Source organism: Calliphora vicina, chromosome 1 (genome assembly GCF_958450345.1).
Source record: "Calliphora vicina chromosome 1, idCalVici1.1, whole genome shotgun sequence".
Classification (NCBI taxonomy): Eukaryota; Metazoa; Arthropoda; class Insecta; order Diptera; family Calliphoridae; genus Calliphora; species Calliphora vicina.
The window spans coordinates 97516876-97538106 of record NC_088780.1 but is presented as its reverse complement, the minus strand read 5'-3'; the positions used below and the strand labels follow the sequence as shown (position 1 = coordinate 97538106).

General features: G+C 29.1%; 2 protein-coding genes across 2 annotated transcripts; both read right to left on the bottom strand.

The window, feature by feature from the left end:
- Positions 1 to 5857: 5857 nt before the first annotated feature.
- LOC135955182 (lectin subunit alpha-like) lies at positions 5858 to 6929 on the bottom strand. The gene is made up of 2 exons (XM_065505539.1): positions 6813 to 6929; positions 5858 to 6754 (listed from the first exon to the last, which is right to left on the bottom strand). The coding sequence occupies exons 1-2, from the start codon at positions 6861 to 6863 to the stop codon at positions 6005 to 6007; spliced, it is 801 nt and encodes a 266-aa protein (XP_065361611.1). The 5' UTR covers positions 6864 to 6929; the 3' UTR covers positions 5858 to 6004.
- A 3461-nt stretch (positions 6930 to 10390) lies between these two features.
- On the bottom strand, positions 10391 to 11686 carry LOC135951716 (lectin subunit alpha-like). Its single transcript, XM_065501411.1, has 2 exons — positions 11551 to 11686; positions 10391 to 11491 (listed from the first exon to the last, which is right to left on the bottom strand). The coding sequence occupies exons 1-2, from the start codon at positions 11677 to 11679 to the stop codon at positions 10391 to 10393; spliced, it is 1230 nt and encodes a 409-aa protein (XP_065357483.1). The 5' UTR covers positions 11680 to 11686.
- Between the last annotated feature and the right edge of the window lie 9545 nt (positions 11687 to 21231).

Sequence of the window (21231 nt, the reverse complement as noted above, 5' to 3'; positions counted from 1 at the left end):
TTACACATATAGAATCTCCTCATCGAGCACTACATAAAAGCTATTAATTATCTCTTATAGCTTAGGAGATATTCGCATTTGAAAATTTAATTTTCAACATTTTTACCCACCATACTCCAGTTTTTTGGTGACCGCGGTTCCAAACATTCCCCGATTTTATCCATTTTTCTTTTATAGAATTAACAATAGATCTATATATCAAATAAAGAAAGAGGTGTTTAAAAATCATGACTGAGTCCAAAGTTACATGCATTTGAATTTAAAAAAATTAAAAAAGGCGATTTTTCGCATTTTTTTTTGGGAAAAAAAGTATTTTTATTCTTTTTAAGTTATCTAAGAAATTTCTAAGAGGATGTATAATGAATTTGTACTTTTTGAAAAGCTAACTTTACGCCACATATTTTAAATGAAAAAAAAAATTATAATTTTTCATACCGAGGGGACCAGGTCCATTCCTATTTTTTATGTAAAATTCAACTTTAGGGCAAAAATTCTCAAATCGCATACTCGATATCAAAATATAGTAACTTATTTTAGATGGCCCAATAAGTTCTTAATTATTTTGTAAAGGGTTCCGATAACCCCACCCCTGGATATTATAGCAAAAAAACGAAAAAATCCCATTTTTGGGATTTTTCAAGATTTTTTTGGGAATTGCGGGTTACTTGATAACAAATTTCAAAATTTGTTTTTATTTTTCCATTTTAAATAGAAAAATCTACATAACTGTTAAATTTCATTAAAAAATATTCATAAATAAAAATTTTATTTCAATTTGAAAAATTTGTATCTATGCAAAATTCAATACAAATCATTTTTTGTCATATTTGTCAAAAAATTATTCCATGAATTTTTTAATTGTTAAAATTTATATACATTTTTGAAAAGTAGACAAAATCCTCTATCCATTGATATATAAAATGTCTACCTTATGTTTTTTACGTGTCAAATAAATTAGGGAAAACTTAACTACTCGCTGAGTATGCGATTTGAGAATTTTTGCCCTAAAGTTGAATTTTACATAAAAAATATGAATTTTTTGAATGGACCTGGTCCCCTCGGTATGAAAAATTATATTTTCATAGCTTATGCCTATAGCTCCTCTGTTTAGGGGTAAATTTAACCATTTTTTCGAGAAAAAAAAGACATTTAAGGATTAAAATATTCGACGAAAATTTTTGCCGGAACGTAAAAACATATTCCAACTTTGGATGAGTGTAACTGTTTATAGGGAAGAGATAATTGTTAGCAAGTAATTTTTTCGCAAATATAGGTGATATTTAAAAAAAAAAATCGAACCACCGTAGGCCCAACATATACATATGGGGCATTTCATGTCAAGTGAACCAACTTTTGAAATCGATGTCTTCCGATCGGGATGAAATTTGCACCAAGGTTAGCTCTATTGGATAGTAACTCAGACACAATTTTTCAACAACATCGGTCGAGAACTCTCTGAGTTATAGGGGGTAAAATTTTGACAATTTGGTCAAACAGGGGTTTTTTCTTATCCATGTAACTTATTACCTATTGTTCTTAGCAAAATGTGTCCCAAATAGTATAGATAGCTATTTCTTCGATCTTTCGAAAAAAAATATTTAAAAAAAAAAATAAAAAATTTTTAATACTTTTTTTTCCGAAATCAAAAACTTTTTTGACTTTTTTTTAAAATACGTCATTTTTTTTTTTTTTTTTTTTTCTTAAAATAAAGTTTAGATATTTTCCTTGAACACCTACTTGGTCGCTTAGTGGGATGCGAGTGGGATATCTATCAAAATAAATATTTTGTAACTCAAAACATAAAATTTTTGACTTTTTTTGCAAAATCAAAAACTTTGTTGACTTTTTTTTTTCAAAATGGACCCTTTTTTAATCTTTTTTTTTAGGTCAAACAAAAGCTTAGATATTATCCTTGAAGACCCTTTTGGTCGCTTAGTGGGATGCGAGTGGGATATCTATCAAAATAAATATTTTTTAACTCAAGACTTACAATTTTTGACTTTTTTTTTTGCAAATTCGAATTTTTTTTCCAAATGGGCCCTTTTTTTAAATTTTTTTTTGTAGTCAAAAGAAAGCTTAGGTCCATTCCTTTAAGATATTTTTAGTCCCTTAGTGGGATGCGAGTGGGATATCTATCAAAATAAATATTTTGTAACGCAAGACATACAATTTTTTAATTTTTTTTTGCAAAATCAAAATTTTTTTTCCAATATGGGCCCTTTTTTAATTTTTTTTTTGCTCAAAAGAAAGCCTACGTCCATTCCTTTAAGATATTTTTAGTCCCTTAGTGGGATGCGTGTGGGATATCTATCAAAATAAATATTTTGTAACAATTTTTTAATTTTTTTTTGCAAAATCGAAATTTTTTTTTTTCTCAAAAGAAAGCTTAGGTCTTTTCCTTTAAGATCTATTTTGTCACTTAGGAAGATGTGAGTAGGATATCTATTAAAATAAAAATGTTGTAACTCAAGACATTCAATTATTGACTTTTTTTTTGCAAATTCGAATTTTTTTTCAAAATGGGCCCTTTTTTAAAAATTTTTTTTTAGTCAAAAGAAAGCTTAGGTCCATTCCTTTAAGATATTTTAGGTCCCTTAGTGGGATACGAGTGGGATATCTATCAAAATAAATATTTTGTAACTCAAGATATACAATTTTTGATTTTTTGGCAAAATCAAAAACTTTTTTGACCTTTTTTTAAAATGGGCCCTTTTTGTAATTTTTTTTTTTGCTATAAAGAAAGCTTAGGCCTATTCCTTTAAGATGGTTTTGATCGCTTAGTGGGATGCGAGTGGGATATACACATCTGCTCAAAATAATAGATACACCAAAATTTATTTTTTAAAAACGAAAAAAAAATAATGGTATATTGTAAAATTATAAAAAAAATTCAGTCGATTTTTATTTATAGTTAAAAGGAGAGTAAAAAACAAAATATTTCATAATTAATAATAAATATTATAAAGTAAATTAAATTTCGAAAAATTTGGTGCTCATAATAATAGATACATTTTTAAAAATTCTTATTAAACAAAAGCTAATAAATTTTATCTTAAAAAAATTAGTTTATTATTAAAGTAAAGCTAGTATCCAGTATATCCACCTTTGTTTTGTAAAACTTTCTCCACTCTTCTGGGCATACTGGATATCAAGTTCTGACACTTCTCCAATGGAATCTCGTACCATATTTTTTGCGTTTTCTCCCATAAATCGTCTTTATTTTTGAAAACTTCCTTCGAAAGCCTTATCTTTAATTCACTCCACAAGTTTTCTATTGGGTTTAAATCAGGGGATTGGCTGGGCCAGCTTAAAACAGGTACGTTATTCTCCAAGAACCAGTTTTTAACTAATCTTGAACTATGTTTTGGGTCGTTGTCCTGCTGGAATGTCCATATTAATGGCATATTTTCCGATGCATATGGAAGCATTACGTTTTCCAATATGTCTCTATACCCACTAGCATTCATGGTATCTTCTATTCGGAATATCGGACCAACACCATTCCATGAAAAGCAACCCCAAACCATTATGTTTCCCCCGCCATGTTTTACCGTCTTTTTTGTAAATTTAACGTGGAATTCTTTTCCTTTTGGTCGGCGTACATTTCTTTGGCAGTCGTTTCCAAACAAATTTATTTTTGTTTCGTCGCTCCATAAAATATTTCTCCATTTTTTTTTCGCCTTCACACCCGGACCATTGTAAGTGCTCTTTAGCAAATTCTAATCTTGTCTTGATATTTTTTTGGCGCATTAGTGGCACTTTTCTGGCAATTCTTCCCGACAATTTAGCTTGTAAAAGACGACGACGAACTGTTTGTGGACTGATTTCGTTACATAGCTCCGCAGAAATAGCTTTCGATGATATGAAAGGGTCTTTTTTAACCATAAGGACGATCCGCCTATCTGTTTCTGGACTGGTTTTCTTTGGTCTACCGCGAGTTTCTCTTTTTTGTTTTTTAGATAAAGCATTTTGGACAAAATGTAAAGATCTTCCTATGCTCTTTGCTATTTCCCGTAATGATTTTCCTTGATTTCTCATCGTTTGAACAATTTTTTTCTCATCTTCGGTACAATGATGATTTCGTCCCATTTTCTTCAAAAGAGTCCTATTTTTTATAAAATTGTTGCTAAAATTTAAATTATACTTACTGTTTCACGTAAATAGGAACAAAAAATTGCACAAAAAAAAAATTTTATATAAACAAATTACAAATTACTGATGTGTATCTATTTTTATGAGCAAATATTTTTTTGTAATTCAAATAAATTCGTTTTTAAAAATCAACATGAAAGCAAATAGTTGCCAGATTTTTGACTGACATGACATTGCCAGATAGAAATTTTAATAATATGATGTATTCTTAACGCTTGCGAGGAAATTTTCAATGTTACCGCCATTTAAATTTTTTCCAATTAGGTGTATCTATTATTTTGAGCAGATGTGTATATCAAAATAAATGTTTTGTAACTCAAAACATACAATTTTTGTGTTAAAACATTTATTTTGATAGATATCCCACTCGCATCCCACTAAGGGACTAAAAATATCTTAAAGGAATGGACCTAGGCTTTCTTTTGAGCAAAAAAAAAAATTAAAAAAGGGCCCATATTGGAAAAAAATTTTGATTTTGCAAAAAAAAATTAAAAAATTGTATGTCTTGCGTTACAAAATATTTATTTTGATAGATATCCCACTCGCATCCCACTAAGGGACTAAAAATATCTTAAAGGAATGGACCTAAGCTTTCTTTTGACTACAAAAAAAATTTTAAAAAAGGGCCCATTTGTAAGTCTTGAGTTAAAAAATATTTATTTTGATAGATATCCCACTCGCATCCCACTAAGCGACCAAAAGGGTCTTCAAGGATAATATCTAAGCTTTTGTTTGACCTAAAAAAAAAGATTAAAAAAGGGTCCATTTTGAAAAAAAAAGTCAACAAAGTTTTTGATTTTGCAAAAAAAGTCAAAAATTTTATGTTTTGAGTTACAAAATATTTATTTTGATAGATATCCCACTCGCATCCCACTAAGCGACCAAGTAGGTGTTCAAGGAAAATATCTAAACTTTATTTTAAGAAAAAAAAAAAAAAAAAATGACGTATTTTAAAAAAAAGTCAAAAAAGTTTTTGATTTCGGAAAAAAAATATTAAAATTTTTTTATTTTTTTTTTAAATATTTTTTTTCGAAAGATCAAAGAAATAGCTATCTATACTATTTGGGACACATTTTGCTAAGAACAATAGGTAATAAGTTACATGGATAAGAAAAAACCCCTGTTTGACCAAATTGTCAAAATTTTACCCCCTATAACTCAGAGAGTTCTCGACCGATGTTGTTGAAAAATTGTGTCTGAGTTACTATCCAATAGAGGTAACCTTGGTGCAAATTTCATCCCGATCGGAAGACATCGATTTCAAAAGTTGGTTCACTTGACATGAAATGCCCCATATATATAAAGGATGAAATTTTGACATTTAGTATAGAATATTTGGGTCTTTAACGCTCTATATTTTTAAAAGGATTTTATTGGCAATCTTAAAGGATATTAAAGGATAAACATTTTAAAGAACATTTTTGACAACTTTTGATCCTTACAGGATAAAATAAAGATAATACAAAATCTTTTACAACTCTTCTTGTTCTTTTGACATACAATTTGTAATTGTTGGAATAGCAGGAGTATTTTTAAATATTTTTTGAAAAATGTACTTCTTTGAAGCTTTGAAGTCCTTAAAAAAGGACACAGGATCACGAAATGTAAAACTGAAAACACAGTCTTTCTCCATTCGTGTCCGGTTCGTGTCTAACGAATTTTTTCTCTATTTGTCGGACGGTGGTTCTATTGAAACTGGTGTAAATTTTTATGTATTCTGTATTTATTTGTTAAAAACATAAAAAAGTTCAAATTTGTAATACTTAATGTATTTACTCTATATGTGTTTTTCTGAAATTATGAAATTTCACTGCTCCAGTAGCCTGTAATTGTTTTTTTTTGTATTTTAGAATTATGATTTCTCCCGTTCTTTCGTCTCTTGTTGCTTTCGATTCTCCTGTTTAATTATTTCTGCTTGTAAATCCGTTTCAAGTTTTAATTTTTGTTCTTTAAGTTGTTGCGTCTGTTGCTGAAGTTGATGTTGTAAATCATGTTGCAGTTTTAGTTCATCTTTCAGATCTAACTTATCCTGTAAAGCCTGTATAAGTTTACCTTGCGTCTCAAAATTTTGAACTACAAGTTTTTGTAACTGCAGGCGATATTCCTCTTGTTGATTTTTAAGATCTTGCTGTAACTGTTGATTCTGCTCTAATTCTTTTTGTAAAAGCTCCTCTAGTTCTTTGCGAGTTTTTAGTTTTGGCCCTTCCAATAACTGCAGTTGCTCTTGATGTTTGCTGCCTGTACTGTATTCACAAACGAAACCATTCTTTAATGAACAGGAGTTGTCACGCCATTTCCAGTTCGGCGACACTCTCAATTCAACACAGTAGTCACTACTGTCTTGGAAATCAGGTTTATTGTTAAACTTATTGTTGAAAACATATTTTTCGCCATTTGGAAGCCAAACAAAATGATTTTTCGGAAGTTGTTTTCGAACTGCACCAATCCAGACATAATAGTCATCACCAATATTATTATTATTATTATTTTTTTGTATATCATTGATTGTCAGACTCACTTCTCTGATTTTTGCATTTGTATCAATATCCACCAAAGTCATGTTCATTTTTAAGCAGGCAGCTAGACTTTCAAACCAAGTGTACTTAAAAGAAATGATAATAAGAATGTGTTTTTTCTGGACATTAAACCTACTTTAGTACCTGTAGCTCCAAATCTATATAAAACTTATTATTTGCATATGATGTATGCATGCAGCCGATGGCATGGATTCGATTTATTCGAAAAATTAATAAATTCACGATTACTGTATAAATGATTGCAAAACGCATTTTAGTGGTTTCTTCTTGAGTCGCGTATAAATAGTAAATTGTTTTAAATTTAATTCCACTGGTTGAGGCATAAAAGTTAAGCTTAAGTTATAAAAAATGGTTCACTTGATAAGGTTGAACTTGATAAGCTGGTTTGTTTTTTTTACAAAGAAACAAGTATACAGAAAAAAGTTCTGCTATTAAGTCATATTGTCGTAATGTCCTAATATATTACTTTAGTTTAAGCAAATTCTTGTGGTTCTTCAAACAAAAAAAGTGTTATTTTATGACAAAACAATACAGATAGTTCTAAAAGTCTTATTAGTATATAATTTTTTAGATTGAAACACATTTAATCCGCAGCCCACTAAGCGACCAAATAGGTCTATAAGGAAAATATCTAAGCTTTATTTTAAGAAAAAAAAAAGTCAAAAAAGTTTTTGATTTCGGAAAAAAAAATATAAAAAATTTTTTTTTTTTAAATATTTTTTTCGAAAGATTGAAGAAAGAGCTATCTAAACTATTTGGGACACATTTTGCTAAGAACAATTATTACCAACAAGTTACATAGATGTGAAAAAACACTTGCTTGACTTTTGCAATTGAATGCAAAAGAATCGAAATGTGTACGTAATTATCGTTGCAATCAGATATAAATGACAAAATTTGGTTAAAAAATGTTAAAGTTATTACAAATTCGCCAGACCATTAACGTGTCTCAGGCCATTTGAACAAGAAATTTATTAAAAAAAAAATTAACATATTTCGAGAAAAATTAAAATAAAAGCTAATTTTTATTTAAAATATATCCGTATTTACTTGTGTATTAGTTTTTGTTTTCGTCGGATACCGTTGACCTATTCGCAGGTATGGCCAAACAAAAAAACAAGTAAGAAAGTATGGTCGGTCAAGCCCGGAAGTGGGCCTTATATAGGGGCTATGACCAATTATGGACCGATTGTGAGTATACCAACATTTTTAAGCGATTTATGCACGTTAAAGTGATTTTCGGAAGCGGGTCTATATGGGAGCTATGACCAATTATAGACCGATCGTAACAAAATTTGGTGACATGAATTTTGTGTATATAAAACTTATTTGGAGCGGAATTTGTGGAGATACATATATAAATTAAACATTTATGACCGATAAAGTCCAATTTCGGGAGGACATTTGTATGGGGGCTAGGTGAAATAATGGATCGATTTCAGCCAGTTTCAATAGGCTTGGTCCTTGAGCCGAAAAAATAATATGTATCAAATTTCATCGAAATATCTTCAAAATTGCGACCTGTACTCTGCGCACAAGGTTTACATGGACAGCCAGCCAGCCAGCCAGCCAGCCGACCAGACGGACGGACGGACATCGTTTAATCGACTCAGAAAGTGATTCTAAGTCGATCGGTATACTTTAAAGTGGGTATTAGACTAATATTTTTGGGCGTTACAAACATCTGCACAAACGCATAATACCCTCCCCACTATGGTGGTGTAGGGTATAATTATTTTTTTTAACGGTTGTTTCGAATCTCCATTTTTTAATTTTTAAAAATTTTGTTAAACAAATTTCAGAATTTGTCGATCATCACATTGGGATTTATTGAGATCATAATAGGGAATAAAAATATGAAAAAATTATGTCAATACCTCTTACAGTTTTTCCGTACCAGCGATTTAAATTTTGCGATTTTCAAGAAAAATTAATTTTTTGTCCATATTTTGCGAATGAGCCAAATTTCCATACTGTTATAAATTTTAAGTCAAGTCTATTCATAATATTATAGCCCTGGTAATTTTAAATATAGTCTGAAAGTTTTACTAAAATCGGACAACGTTAACCTTTAAATCGTGAAGGTCAAAGGTAAAATTTTTCAATATTTGGAATTTCTAATGAAAAGATAGCGAAATGTTAAATATTTTGGGCTGATTTTAATGAAACTTGAGGAAACTATACATTGGGGTCTAGCATTTACAAAAGCAGTACAAAAATGGATTTTAACCTTTAAGAGCACTTGGGGTCAAAATGGCTGTGCTTTTCGTGATTTTAAAAATTGAGGGTCATTTGGACCCCAAGTGCGGCTAAGGGTTAATTTCCACTTTTGAGCTGTTATTTTAAATTCTGGCCTAGTGTCAAAATATTCCACCCGGCACTCTTCAAAATTTTAACAAAAATTTTTTTCCATACAACTGATTGTCATTCTAATATATACCCTTCTCACGAAGGTGAAGGCTATAAAAATAATGTTAAATATATAGTACAAGCTTAACTTTTTGCGTTTCGCTACACCTATCGTGGTAAAATAAAAAAAAATATGAAAGGATTTCATGCAAATTAAATGAATATAATTAATACCGGAATTTTTTGTTAGTTTTTATATATAAAAAATATGTATATAGGACACAACTTAAATTTTTCCGCAATTAAGGATTCGGTTTATACACACAGAAAATAGATTGGTTGGAAAACGGTTCCCATTATAAAAATTTAATAATCTTAGACGAAATTTTATTGTGGTTATCAAAAAACTCTGAACTTAATAGATTTTCAGTAATAAGAATTATCTAAACATTATTGAAATTTAATTGAGGTTCCAACTACTGTTTCATAAGTTGGTATTACCAATTTGTGTCTATAGACATTTATTTAGTCAATTCGGTAGGTACAACCTACATTAATTCAGTTTAAATTTGGTTCATATTCCAAATATTGGTGTTTGTAATTGAAAAATTCTGTTGTGATGTAAAAAACTTGAATTCGATGTTCCCAACTGATATAAAAATTGAATTGATAAATTGTTTGCTTGACATTCTTGAAAATAAATTAAAAAATTGTCTATGATAAAATCAATTGCATATGTAAAAAATACAATTAAAGGAAACTTTTAAAATTCTTAAGATTAGCCGTTGGATATGCTAGAGTAAGTTCAATATCTCAATGAGTCTGTACTATGTATGTAAATTGCATGGAGTAAATGCTCTATTGCAATTTATGTACTTATGTACATATTTATATTTACATATACATACATATATATGTATGTAACAATCATATTTCATAATTATATTTCTTATTTATTTATATTATCTTGTGACCAATATTACATAATGACTTTCCTCAAAAGCATTGTAGAAGTTCTCCCGTCTTCTTTCATTACTGGTGGATCCATTTTGTATGTCTTGTAATCCAAAAAATGACCCGTAGAGTATCGATGTGGCCAACTGTTTACCTTTTTGTACATAAATAAAGATGGGGACGAAGCCGCGCAACAAATCTCAACATTTTGAATGTATTTTTATTAGTTTGTATTTGTTTTCTATATTATTGTTATACGATTTTCTTTTTGGTTAAATATTCATTGTATTTTCAATAAAAATAATAAAAAAAAAATGTCAAACAATTTTGAAAATAATTCACAATAGTCATATATATTTTTACCGAATCATTTTTAAAAACAGTGATGTCTACCGTATTTATTCAGTTATTGCAATCGAATTTGTCGATAGTACTTGCAACTGACAAAATTCGATTGGCGCCAAATTCGGTTGTGAACACGAATCAGTTTTCTCTGTGTAGTAATTAAAAACCATAGAGTAGGGAGAGTAGACCAGAATGTTATTATTATTAGCATTTCTTTGAAGATCATTTTCTATATGTTTTTTTATTTGATCTTGCATTTCTTGTTCTAATTGTATTGTTTCTTTAAGTCGTTCTCCCATTTCTGCTGCTGGTTCTTTAAATTGCTTTATTTGTTCTTTCCGCTGATCTTGCAAGGCTTGTTGATTTAGCTGCTTTGTTTTTTCCATTTCCAAATCCTCTTCTAGTTTAGATTTTTGTTCTTTGACAACTTGAAGTTGCTTGTTTAATTGTTCTTTTTCATCCAAATTTTCTTGCATTTGTTGCTGCAACTGTTTTTGTGTTTCTAATTCATTCTTCAAAGTTTCATTATTTCGTACTTTCATTTGCGTAATCGTCTTAAGCTGTTCTTCTTGAGTTTCTAAATATTGGTTTTTAAGTTTTTCCAATTGCTGTAAATTGTAATTCTTTAATTGTTCAAGCTCTTTATGGTATCTCAATTTTTGCTCTTCAAATTGTTGTTGCCATTTATTTTGCTTTTGCAGTTCTTGGTTAATTTGTTCCTTTAGCGTTTCTACTTCTTGTTGTAGATTTTGCTGCACTTGCAGAAGATTCTTATGCAATTCCTGCTGATTTATTTTCTCTTTGCTGTATTCACACACAAAACCACCTCTAGTTACACAATGTTGATCATTCCATCTACGATTTTCGTTCATAACCAATTCAACACAAAAATAATTATTGTCACTGAAATCCGGATTTATGCCATACCAATTGCTGTAAGTAAATTTTTCACCCGTAGAAAACCATACGAACTGCTGCTCCGGGAGTCGCATTCGAATTCCACCAATCCAAAGATAGTTGTCATAATCATTATTATGCTCTTCTTGAACAATTTTGATAAGTGCGTCAAGATCCTGGGATTTTGAACTTGTACTAATCTCCACCAATGTCATGTTCATGCTTGAGCATGCCAGTTGACTATCAAACCAAGTGTACTAAAAGAAATATAAAATTATTATCTCTTGTAGTATGACTATTAAACCTCTTTTGATACCTTGCGCTCAAATTCAATATAATATGTAACATTTGCTTGCGATGCATATAATTGTCCCACGGCATAGATGTCATTAATTTTCAAAATTAATAAAACCGCGATCACTATATAACAGGGTGCAAAATACATTTTAGTTGTTTTCACTAGTCCTAATTTTAAATAACAACTTGTTTTAATTTTTGTTTCGCTGCTTATATATGTTAGGAATTCTTGAAAACATACCAACGATAACTTTATTTTAAATTCTATACGAATTTAGATGATAAAATATAAAGAATTTTTAGCGATAAGCTGGGTTTTTAAAAGTGAAAAGTTCCTACCACAAAGCAAAAATTTGGTATGACTTGCAATTATTGAATCGTCTGCATTACTTAAGGTGCGGTCACACATGGCAAATATTTATTAAAAAAAGCGTAACCACTTGTTTTTAGCACAAATTTGCTTTGCAAGTATTTTGCCAGATCAAACAGCATCAAATAAAATAAAACTAAATATTTGTTTTGAATTGTCTCAAGTAAAAGGAGTTTTTGAAATAAATAAAATATATTTTATTGGTAACTAGGGTTTTCAAATTATTCGATTTTTCTCTTGTTCGAATAAAAGATATTTTAACTTGTTCGAAAAATTCGATCACACATTTAAAATTAATCGAATTAATTCGGGTATTAAAATGAGTAACTAATTCTTTAGTAAATGAATTATTCACTTTTTATACTTCGTGAGAAGGGTATATAATACAGTATTGTTGAATGAGTGCGATTTGTATAAGTTTGTCATTCCGTTTGTAATTTCTACATTTTTCATTTCCGACCCTATAAAGTATATATATTCTGGATCCTTATAGATAGCGGAGTCGATTAAGCCATGTCCTTCTGTGTGTCTGTCTGTCTCAACTTTTCGAAGCCCCAAAATAACTTACATACACAATTCATACATCAATATCACCGGAATTCTTCCGGCTCGGTTGCTATTTAATCGAGAAAATCGGTCCACAAATGGCTGAGATATAAGGAAAAAACCAGAACATCCTCGTTTTTTGACCTATTTCTGACCTATATCTGGATTACTAAGTTAATAATATAGACAATATGGATATCTAATGATAGATATTTCAATGACCTTTGCAACGACGTATGGTAAATCGGTTGGGGTTAAGACATGCCGCAAGCCCTCTGAAGTTTTGAGATGCATCTACTAGGGGAAAAAATGCATTTTTTTCAGATTTTGTAAAAATTTTGCCATTAAAAAATTACTTTTGCATTTTAATTTAAAAGAATGGAAATGCGTACGTAATTGTCGTTCTAATGAGACATAAAAAACCAAAATTGGTCAAAAAATGTTAAAGTTATTAAAAATTCGCCATGCCATTAACGTGTCTCAGGCAACTAGAACCAGAAATGTAGGAACAAAATTAACATATTTTGATAAATATTAAAATAAAAGCTCATTTTTACTTAAAATATGTACATACTATCTACTTATATATGAGTTTTTATCTTCGTAGGATACCGTTAACCTATTCTCAGATATGGCCAAAAAAATAAAAAAAATTAACGGCGTTAATTTTCAAATTTTTAAAAATTTTGTTAAACAAATTTCAGAATTTTTTGATCATCTCATTGGGATTTATTGAGAACATAATAGGGAATAAAAATATAAAAAAAATTATGAAAATATCTCGTATAGTTTTTGCGTACCTGCGATCTAAATTTTGAAATTTTCGAGAAAAACCAATTATTTGTCCATTTTATGGCGAATGACATCTATTTCCTTACTGTTATAAATTTTAAGTAAAACCAGTTCAGAATATTATAGTCCAGATAATTCTAAATAAACTCTGAAAGTTTTACTAAAATTGGAAAACGTTAACCCTTAAATCGTTAAGGTCAAAAGTCAAAATTTTCAATACTTGGAATTTCTAATTTAAAGATAGCGGAATGTTATTTATTTTTGGGTCGATTTTGATGAAACTTAAGAGAAATATAACATGAAGTGTAGTATTTGTAATAATAGAACAAAAATGGAAATTAACCCATAAATGGCACGTCTTAACCCCAACCGATTTACCTAAAATTTTTTCAGGATGATTTTTTTACTAATGTTCACCAAACTAGGGGTGAGAATGGCCAAAATTCAACTTTCGTTTATTAAGGGCCACCCTAATGTATATAAGACCATAGTAAGTTGGACCTACAATGGGTCAAAATCGAAAAAAATATTTGTTAACCCGAATTTTTTTTTCACCAAAAGTTTTTTTTCGCTAAATATTATTAATAAAAAATTTAAAAAACAAAAATAAAAATAAAAAAACAATTCGAATTTTTTTTTCCAAACAGTGAAAAAAACAACTTTGGAAAAAAAAATAAATTATGTTTACCTAAAAATATTTAAAATTTTTATTCTGAAGTATAATTTGGTGAAGGGTATAAAAGATTTGGCACAGCTGAATATAGCTCTCTTACTTGCTCAGATATTTTCATCACCATTTTGGAAAAATTATTCAGCAGAGGCAGTTTCATTTTTATTTTCTTTTAAAGAAAGTTCAGAAAATGATCAAAAGCTGGAGACCAGCTGATAACAGAAAAATGTTGTCGTCGAGGCATTTTTGTTTTCGATTTTAAAAAGATTATTAAGAGATTCTCTAATATATCTATCAATATCTAAAATTACCTAAATAAAATTGTGCTAAAAACATAAAAAAACACATTTAAATATGAAATAAAACAATTTTTATATTAAAAATTTGACTTAATTTTCAGCAAAATATTTTACAATATTAAATTCTAGCTAAAATGAGAAAAGACATAACTTAATTGTTTATTTTTTTTAAAACATTTTTTTTCAATTCTGTTTAAAATGTTTGACTGTCTAATTTAAAAAAAATCTGACACTGTGCGGATATCTATTTGTTGGAATTACAAGCATTAAGCTTGTATTATTGAGATAAATCTGTAATTGCACTTTTCACAAAAAAACAATTTTACTATATTGGGTAGATAGTATAGCAAGATATCGGTTTTATTAATGAAAACACATTTTTGTTTCGTTTTTTTATCATTATTTTTTTCTTTTAATTTTCGAATTTATCATAAACACTATTGCCCAATTCACAATTGGTGTCGTAGCGTTGTATGTTGTAATTTTTTTTATTAATGTTTTGTTTTTGTTTCGAAAAATTTGTTTGAAAAATATTTATGACATACAATGCTACAACACTACGACATCAATTGTGAATTGAGCATATAGTGTTCCAACAAAGTTTACGATTAGTTGGAATAAATGTTATTAAAATATATATTGATATAACGAGAACTATTTTGTAGATCTAAATATTGTTCTTTAAGTTTCTGTAACTGCTCCTGATGTTCCTTTTGTTGCTTTATTAGTTCTTTTTGTAACTAATAAGGTTCTCAACTTTTAAATCTTCCTTTTTAACTATTTTTTCTTTGTTGAATTCACATACGAAACCATTTCTTGAGGAACAGTCATAGTTACGCCATTTCCAATCAAAAGCTAACACCATTTCAACACAAGCTTGTGGACTGCTACCGTAATTTGGATAATCGCCAAGCCAATCAGTGTATGTAAATTTTTCACCCGTTGTATGCCAGTGGAAGTTTTCAGTTGGTAATTCGTTCCGAATGCCACCTATCCAAAAATATTTACCAGTAATATTATTATTTTCATAAACACTTTTAATCAATGTGTTCAGTTCCAGAGACTTTGCACTCGTCTTCATTTCCACTAGAGACATGTTCATTTTTGAGCATTCATGCTGACTTACAAACCAACTAAACTAAAATAATATTGTAATTGGAATATTTGCTGTAATTTATTATTTGATTTATTGTTCAATTTGTATTAGGTACATACATTATTCTCGAATTCTATATAAAACGTATTATTAGTTCTCAACTTTTAAATCTTCCTTTTTAACTATTTTTTCTTTGTTGAATTCACATACGAAACCATTTCTTGAGGAACAGTCATAGTTACGCCATTTCCAATCAAAAGCTAACACCATTTCAACACAAGCTTGTGGACTGCTACCGTAATTTGGATAATCGCCAAGCCAATCAGTGTATGTAAATTTTTCACCCGTTGTATGCCAGTGGAAGTTTTCAGTTGGTAATTCGTTCCGAATGCCACCTATCCAAAAATATTTACCAGTAATATTATTATTTTCATTAACACTTTTAATCAATGTGTTCAGTTCCAGAGACTTTGCACTCGTCTTCATTTCCACTAGAGACATGTTCATTTTTGAGCATTCATGCTGACTTACAAACCAACTAAACTAAAATAATATTGTAATTGGAATATTTGCTGTAATTTATTATTTGATTTATTGTTCAATTTGTATTAGGTACATACATTATTCTCGAATTCTATATAAAACGTATTATTAGCATCCGATATATACAATTGTCCCGTATATATACGTTTGATTTTACAAATTATTATTAACACGATCACTATATGAAAGAATGCAAAACGCATTTTAGTTGTTTTATGTTGAGTCGATTCTTAATAAATGAATTTAAATATAATTTTCACTCCCTATATAACCAAGGAAAGGCCACTCTAAAAGGGGGGTCAGACGGCATGTATTGCTTGTGTTTTGTGCCATGTATTGGGACATTTTTCCATATGTAAACATATACATACCGTGTGATCCATATGAAACTTTATGTATGTAAAATACATGTGTATTACTCGTGACATTTTTGGCAATTAGAGCATGTTCTATTTTCGTGTGTATAACAGAGTTGTATTTTGAAATACAACACTGTGTGAGTGCAAAATAAAAAAAACAAAAAAGAGTAAAGAAAAATCATAACAAAATTAATTTCATTGCATTAAATATATATATTGTGATTTAAAAATGTTTTAAATAAATATATTGTTAAAAACAACAAACATATAAACTAATAGAGGTTATGTCACATGCAATTACATATGTACGTTTGAACGTGGAAATTATGAATCATATGTATAACGTGAATTTTGACATACACATGGAATTCCATATGTATCGAATACATGTCCCAATACACAAGCAATACATGCTGTCTGACCCCCCTATAAGCAAGATTAATCGGGCTTTTTTGAACGAGAGAACTTTAATGAAACAGCTTATTTAGAATATCGTTTGATTTGTTACACATGTAACGAGCATTTATCTCAAAAACAAGTAAGAGTGCTATATTCGGCTGTGCCGAATCTTATATACCCTTCATTAAATTATACTTCAAAATAAAAATTTTAAATATTTTTAGGTAAACAAAATTTAATTTTTTGGAAAAAAAATTTTTCGATTGTTATTTTAATTTTTTTTTTAAAATTTTAAAAATTATTTTTTTGTTTTTTCAATTTTTTTTTTGGGAAAAAAAATATTCGGGTTAAAAATTTTTTTTCCCGATTTTGACCCATTGTAGGTCCAACTTACTATGGTCTTATATACGTTGCAAATGTCTCTGAAATATCTATCATTAGATATCCATATTGTCTATATTAATGTCTTAGTAATCCAGATATAGGTCAAAAATCGAGGTTGACTTGGTTTTTTCCTCATATCTCAGCCATTTGTGGACCGATTTTGCTGATTTTATATTCTCGAAAGCATGTCTGACAGAATTATTGAAGATTTGGATCCCGAAGATATCTGGGGTCTTCAGAAAATTGATTTCAACAGACAGACGGACAGACAGACCGACATGGCTTAATCGACTCCGCTATCTATAAGGATCCAGAATATATATACTTTATAGGGTCGGAAATGAAAAATGTAGAAATTACAAACGGAATGACAAACTTATATATACCCTTCTCACGAAGGTGATGGGTATAATAAAACATAATAAAGCAACATTCGTTTCTCCATCTTAATTTACAAGTCATGTATGCGATCACTTGAGAATGGATCTAATGTTTGAAAGCTATATGGTTAAATATTTACAATCTTAAGTTTTTTCATAGGGTATTTGAAAGTGTATAAATACAATTACCTTTTTTAAATGAAATTATATGAACATAAATTCCATTTCAATTATCGATAGTATTTGCGGTTGCATTTATTAAGATTTTATTTTATGTTTTTAAAAAGTATTTTTTTTTATTTTTAGAACTTTTTGCTTGAAATACTTATCAAAAAATTAACAGTTTTTGTACACAGAGAAAATTTTGTATATAAATGGAACCCAATCATTATTTTCACTGGAATTAAAGTGTTAAACAAATTGAATTCCAGTCATACACTCTATTTATTTCAATATCATTCTTCAGTAAAATAAAAACTTGAATTCAGGTCAAACATTAAAGTGATAATACAGTTCAATTCAAGCCTTGAATTATTATGTAATTCAAGTAGAAAAAATAATTGAATTCAAGTTTAATTCAAGTCGACATAATAAGCATTTTATATTACAAAAATTAAATGAAAAATTATTCTGATCAACAATTAGTTTATATTCTACAGATCTTGAATTTACCACGTCGCACAGTGGTATGAGAATAAAAAAAGAGGGAAATAAATCTGTAACTTCTAAACCCTTACGCCGATTTGAATGAAATTTCACATGCGCAAAGAGGAAGTGTAGTCGAGTTTAAGTTTTTAATTTGGACCTCATGAGCCCACCAGGAGCGGGACCAGGGGTTCCCAAAGTAGGACACCTCGGGTATGTTCAATTTTTAAAATGATCCAATTTCTTCGTTTGAGTTCTGATTTAAAAAAAATTACACATATAGAATCTCCTCATCGAGCACTACATAAAAGCTATTAATTATCTCTTATAGCTTAGGAGATATTCGCATTTGAAAATTTAATTTTCAACATTTTTACCCACCATACTCCAGTTTTTTGGTGACCGCGGTTCCAAACATTCCCCGATTTTATCCATTTTTCTTTTATAGAATTAACAATAGATCTATATATCAAATAAAGAAAGAGGTGTTTAAAAATCATGACTGAGTCCAAAGTTACATGCATTTGAATTTAAAAAAATTAAAAAAGGCGATTTTTCGCAATTTTTTTTGGGGAAAAAAGTACTTTTATTCTTTTTAAGTTATCTAAGAAATTTCTAAGAGGATGTATAATGAATTTGTACTTTTTGAAAAGCTAACTTTACGCCACATATTTTAAATGAAAAAAAAAATATAATTTTTCATACCGAGGGAACCAGGTCCATTCAAAAAATGCCTATTTTTTATGTAAAATTCAACTTTAGGGCAAAAATTCTCAAATCGCATAGTCGATATCAAAATATAGTAACTTATTTTAGATGGCCCAATAAGTTCTTAATTATTTTGTAAAGGGTTCCGATAACCCCACCCCTGGTATGGATATTATAGCAAAAAAAACGAAAAAATCCCATTTTTGGGATTTTTCAAGATTTTTTTGGGAATTGCGGGATACTTGATAACAAATTTCAAAATTTGTTTTTATTTTTCCATTTTAAATAGAAAAATCTACATAACTGTGAAATTTCATTAAAAAATATTCATAAATAAAAATTTTATTTCAATTTGAAAAATTTGTATCTATGCAAAATTCAATACAAATCATTTTTTGTCATATTTGTCAAAAAATTATTCCATGAATTTTTTTAATTGTCAAATGTTATATACATTTTTGAATAGTAGACAAAATCCTCTATCCATTAATATATAAAATGTCTACCTTATGTTTTTTACGTGTCAAATAAATTAGGGAAAACTTAACAACTCGCTGAGTATGCGATTTGAGAATTTTTGCCCTAAAGTTGAATTTTACATAAAAAATAGGCATTTTTTGAATGGACTTGGTCCCCTCGGTATGAAAAATTATATTTTCATATCTTATGCCTATAGCTCCTCTGTTTAGGGGTAAATTTTACCCTTTTTTCGAGAAAAAAAGGACATTTAAGGATTAAAATATTCGACGAAAATTTTTGCCGGAACGTAAAAACATATTCCAACTTTGGATGAGTGTAACTGTTTATAGGGATGAGATAACTGTTAGCAAGTAATTTTTTCGGAAATATAGGTGATATTTAAAAAAAAAATCGAACCACCGTAGGCCCAACATATACATATAAAAAACTAAAAAAAAGATCGAGTAAAATTAAAAAAAAAAAACCGACATGTTTATAAAGGTTTTTTGTAGACCTTCTCTAGGACTATATATATTTTAAATATCAGCTCAATCGGATCTTAAATAGATTTTTGGTAATTTTTTAAAAAAAATTGAGGCCCAAGGTGGCGTGTAATTTTGCTAATAAAGCATAAAGAGCTTTATTTACAACTTTGATATCTTTGGTGACCTGCACTAAATTTTTTCGGCAAACATTTTCGTAGAATATTTTAATCCTTAAATGTCCTTTCTTTAAGGACTTTTTTTGATTTTGTCGAAAAAGGGTCAAATTGATCCCTAAAGAGTGGAGATCGAGGGTTAAGATCTTCCACAAAAATGATCCCCATAAATTTCCACAATATAACTCTGACAATTAGAATTCTCTCAGACATTAACTTACAACATTTTTTTTCAGTTAGTATAATGCTCCCTTCGTTCAAAAAATTAAAACTTTCATCCACTTTTAAAAAAAAATTCAGACCAGCTAGACTATAAGTTTATTCTACAAAACTGATCTACTCAACATGCACTTTCAGAATTATAGAGTCGCTATTCTGTTCCAATCGAAAAGTCTCAATTTGTTGGACAGTGAAATTTCTTAAACGTCTATTTTGAAGTCTCTCAGCGGGAGCTAGGTTTTGATTTAAGACTATGGGTCTTTGGGAAATTTTCTTAGAATTTTTCGTAGATTTCCTTTTTGTTATATGCCTGTTGACCAAACAAATTGGTCGCGCATAGAAAACAAAGTCATAAACGAAACAAGCCCTAAATGACTAAAATCTGTACACAACTTATCATTTTATTCACAAAAGATTAGGCTAACCCGCCCGGTGCACCGCTTGACAAAAACACATATTTTTAAATTCAGAAAACATACTAATTTAAAGATTCATAGAAATAACAGAAAATAAACACAAGATTATTAATAAATAACCAAATATACATAGGTATATAACATAAAATAGTTTAAAGTTTAATACACTACATATCTAATATAGTGAAATTCATGTAATACTTTAAGTGGAAATAGATACCAGGAAGAATAATAAATGTATTTCTAAAAATGTCTTAATAACTTAAAAATATTTGTGTTTGTTGTACATTATAGACAGCTCATGCACAGTGGGGTTGAATCTAAGGTTCCTATTCGGGAAAAAATGTTCTGGGATTTATTTGTTGGGATGGGTTTAGCTATTTCTGTATTTTGCCAAGTGGTGAATGAATTAATATTTATTTTTGACTTATTTAAAAAAAATGGTTACTTAAGAGTATAAGTAAGCGAGTAAGTGAGTGAAATTAATTCAAGTATCAAAAAACATCAGTATACCCGGTTTGGATTTCTGTTATAATTTCCGTTTGAAATTAAGTCATTTCGGTGAAGTCTGAATGAGCTATTAGAATTTGCAGAATTATTTTCAACATATTTTGTTTCTGCTTCACTGTTCAATGCTATGATAATGTGGATTGTTACCCATATTTTGGTTTCTTGTTTTCCATCCTCCTCCTTCTGTATAGTGTCAAAATAAACACTTTCAAATCCTTAGTATTCAAAATGAGCGACAAATCACGTA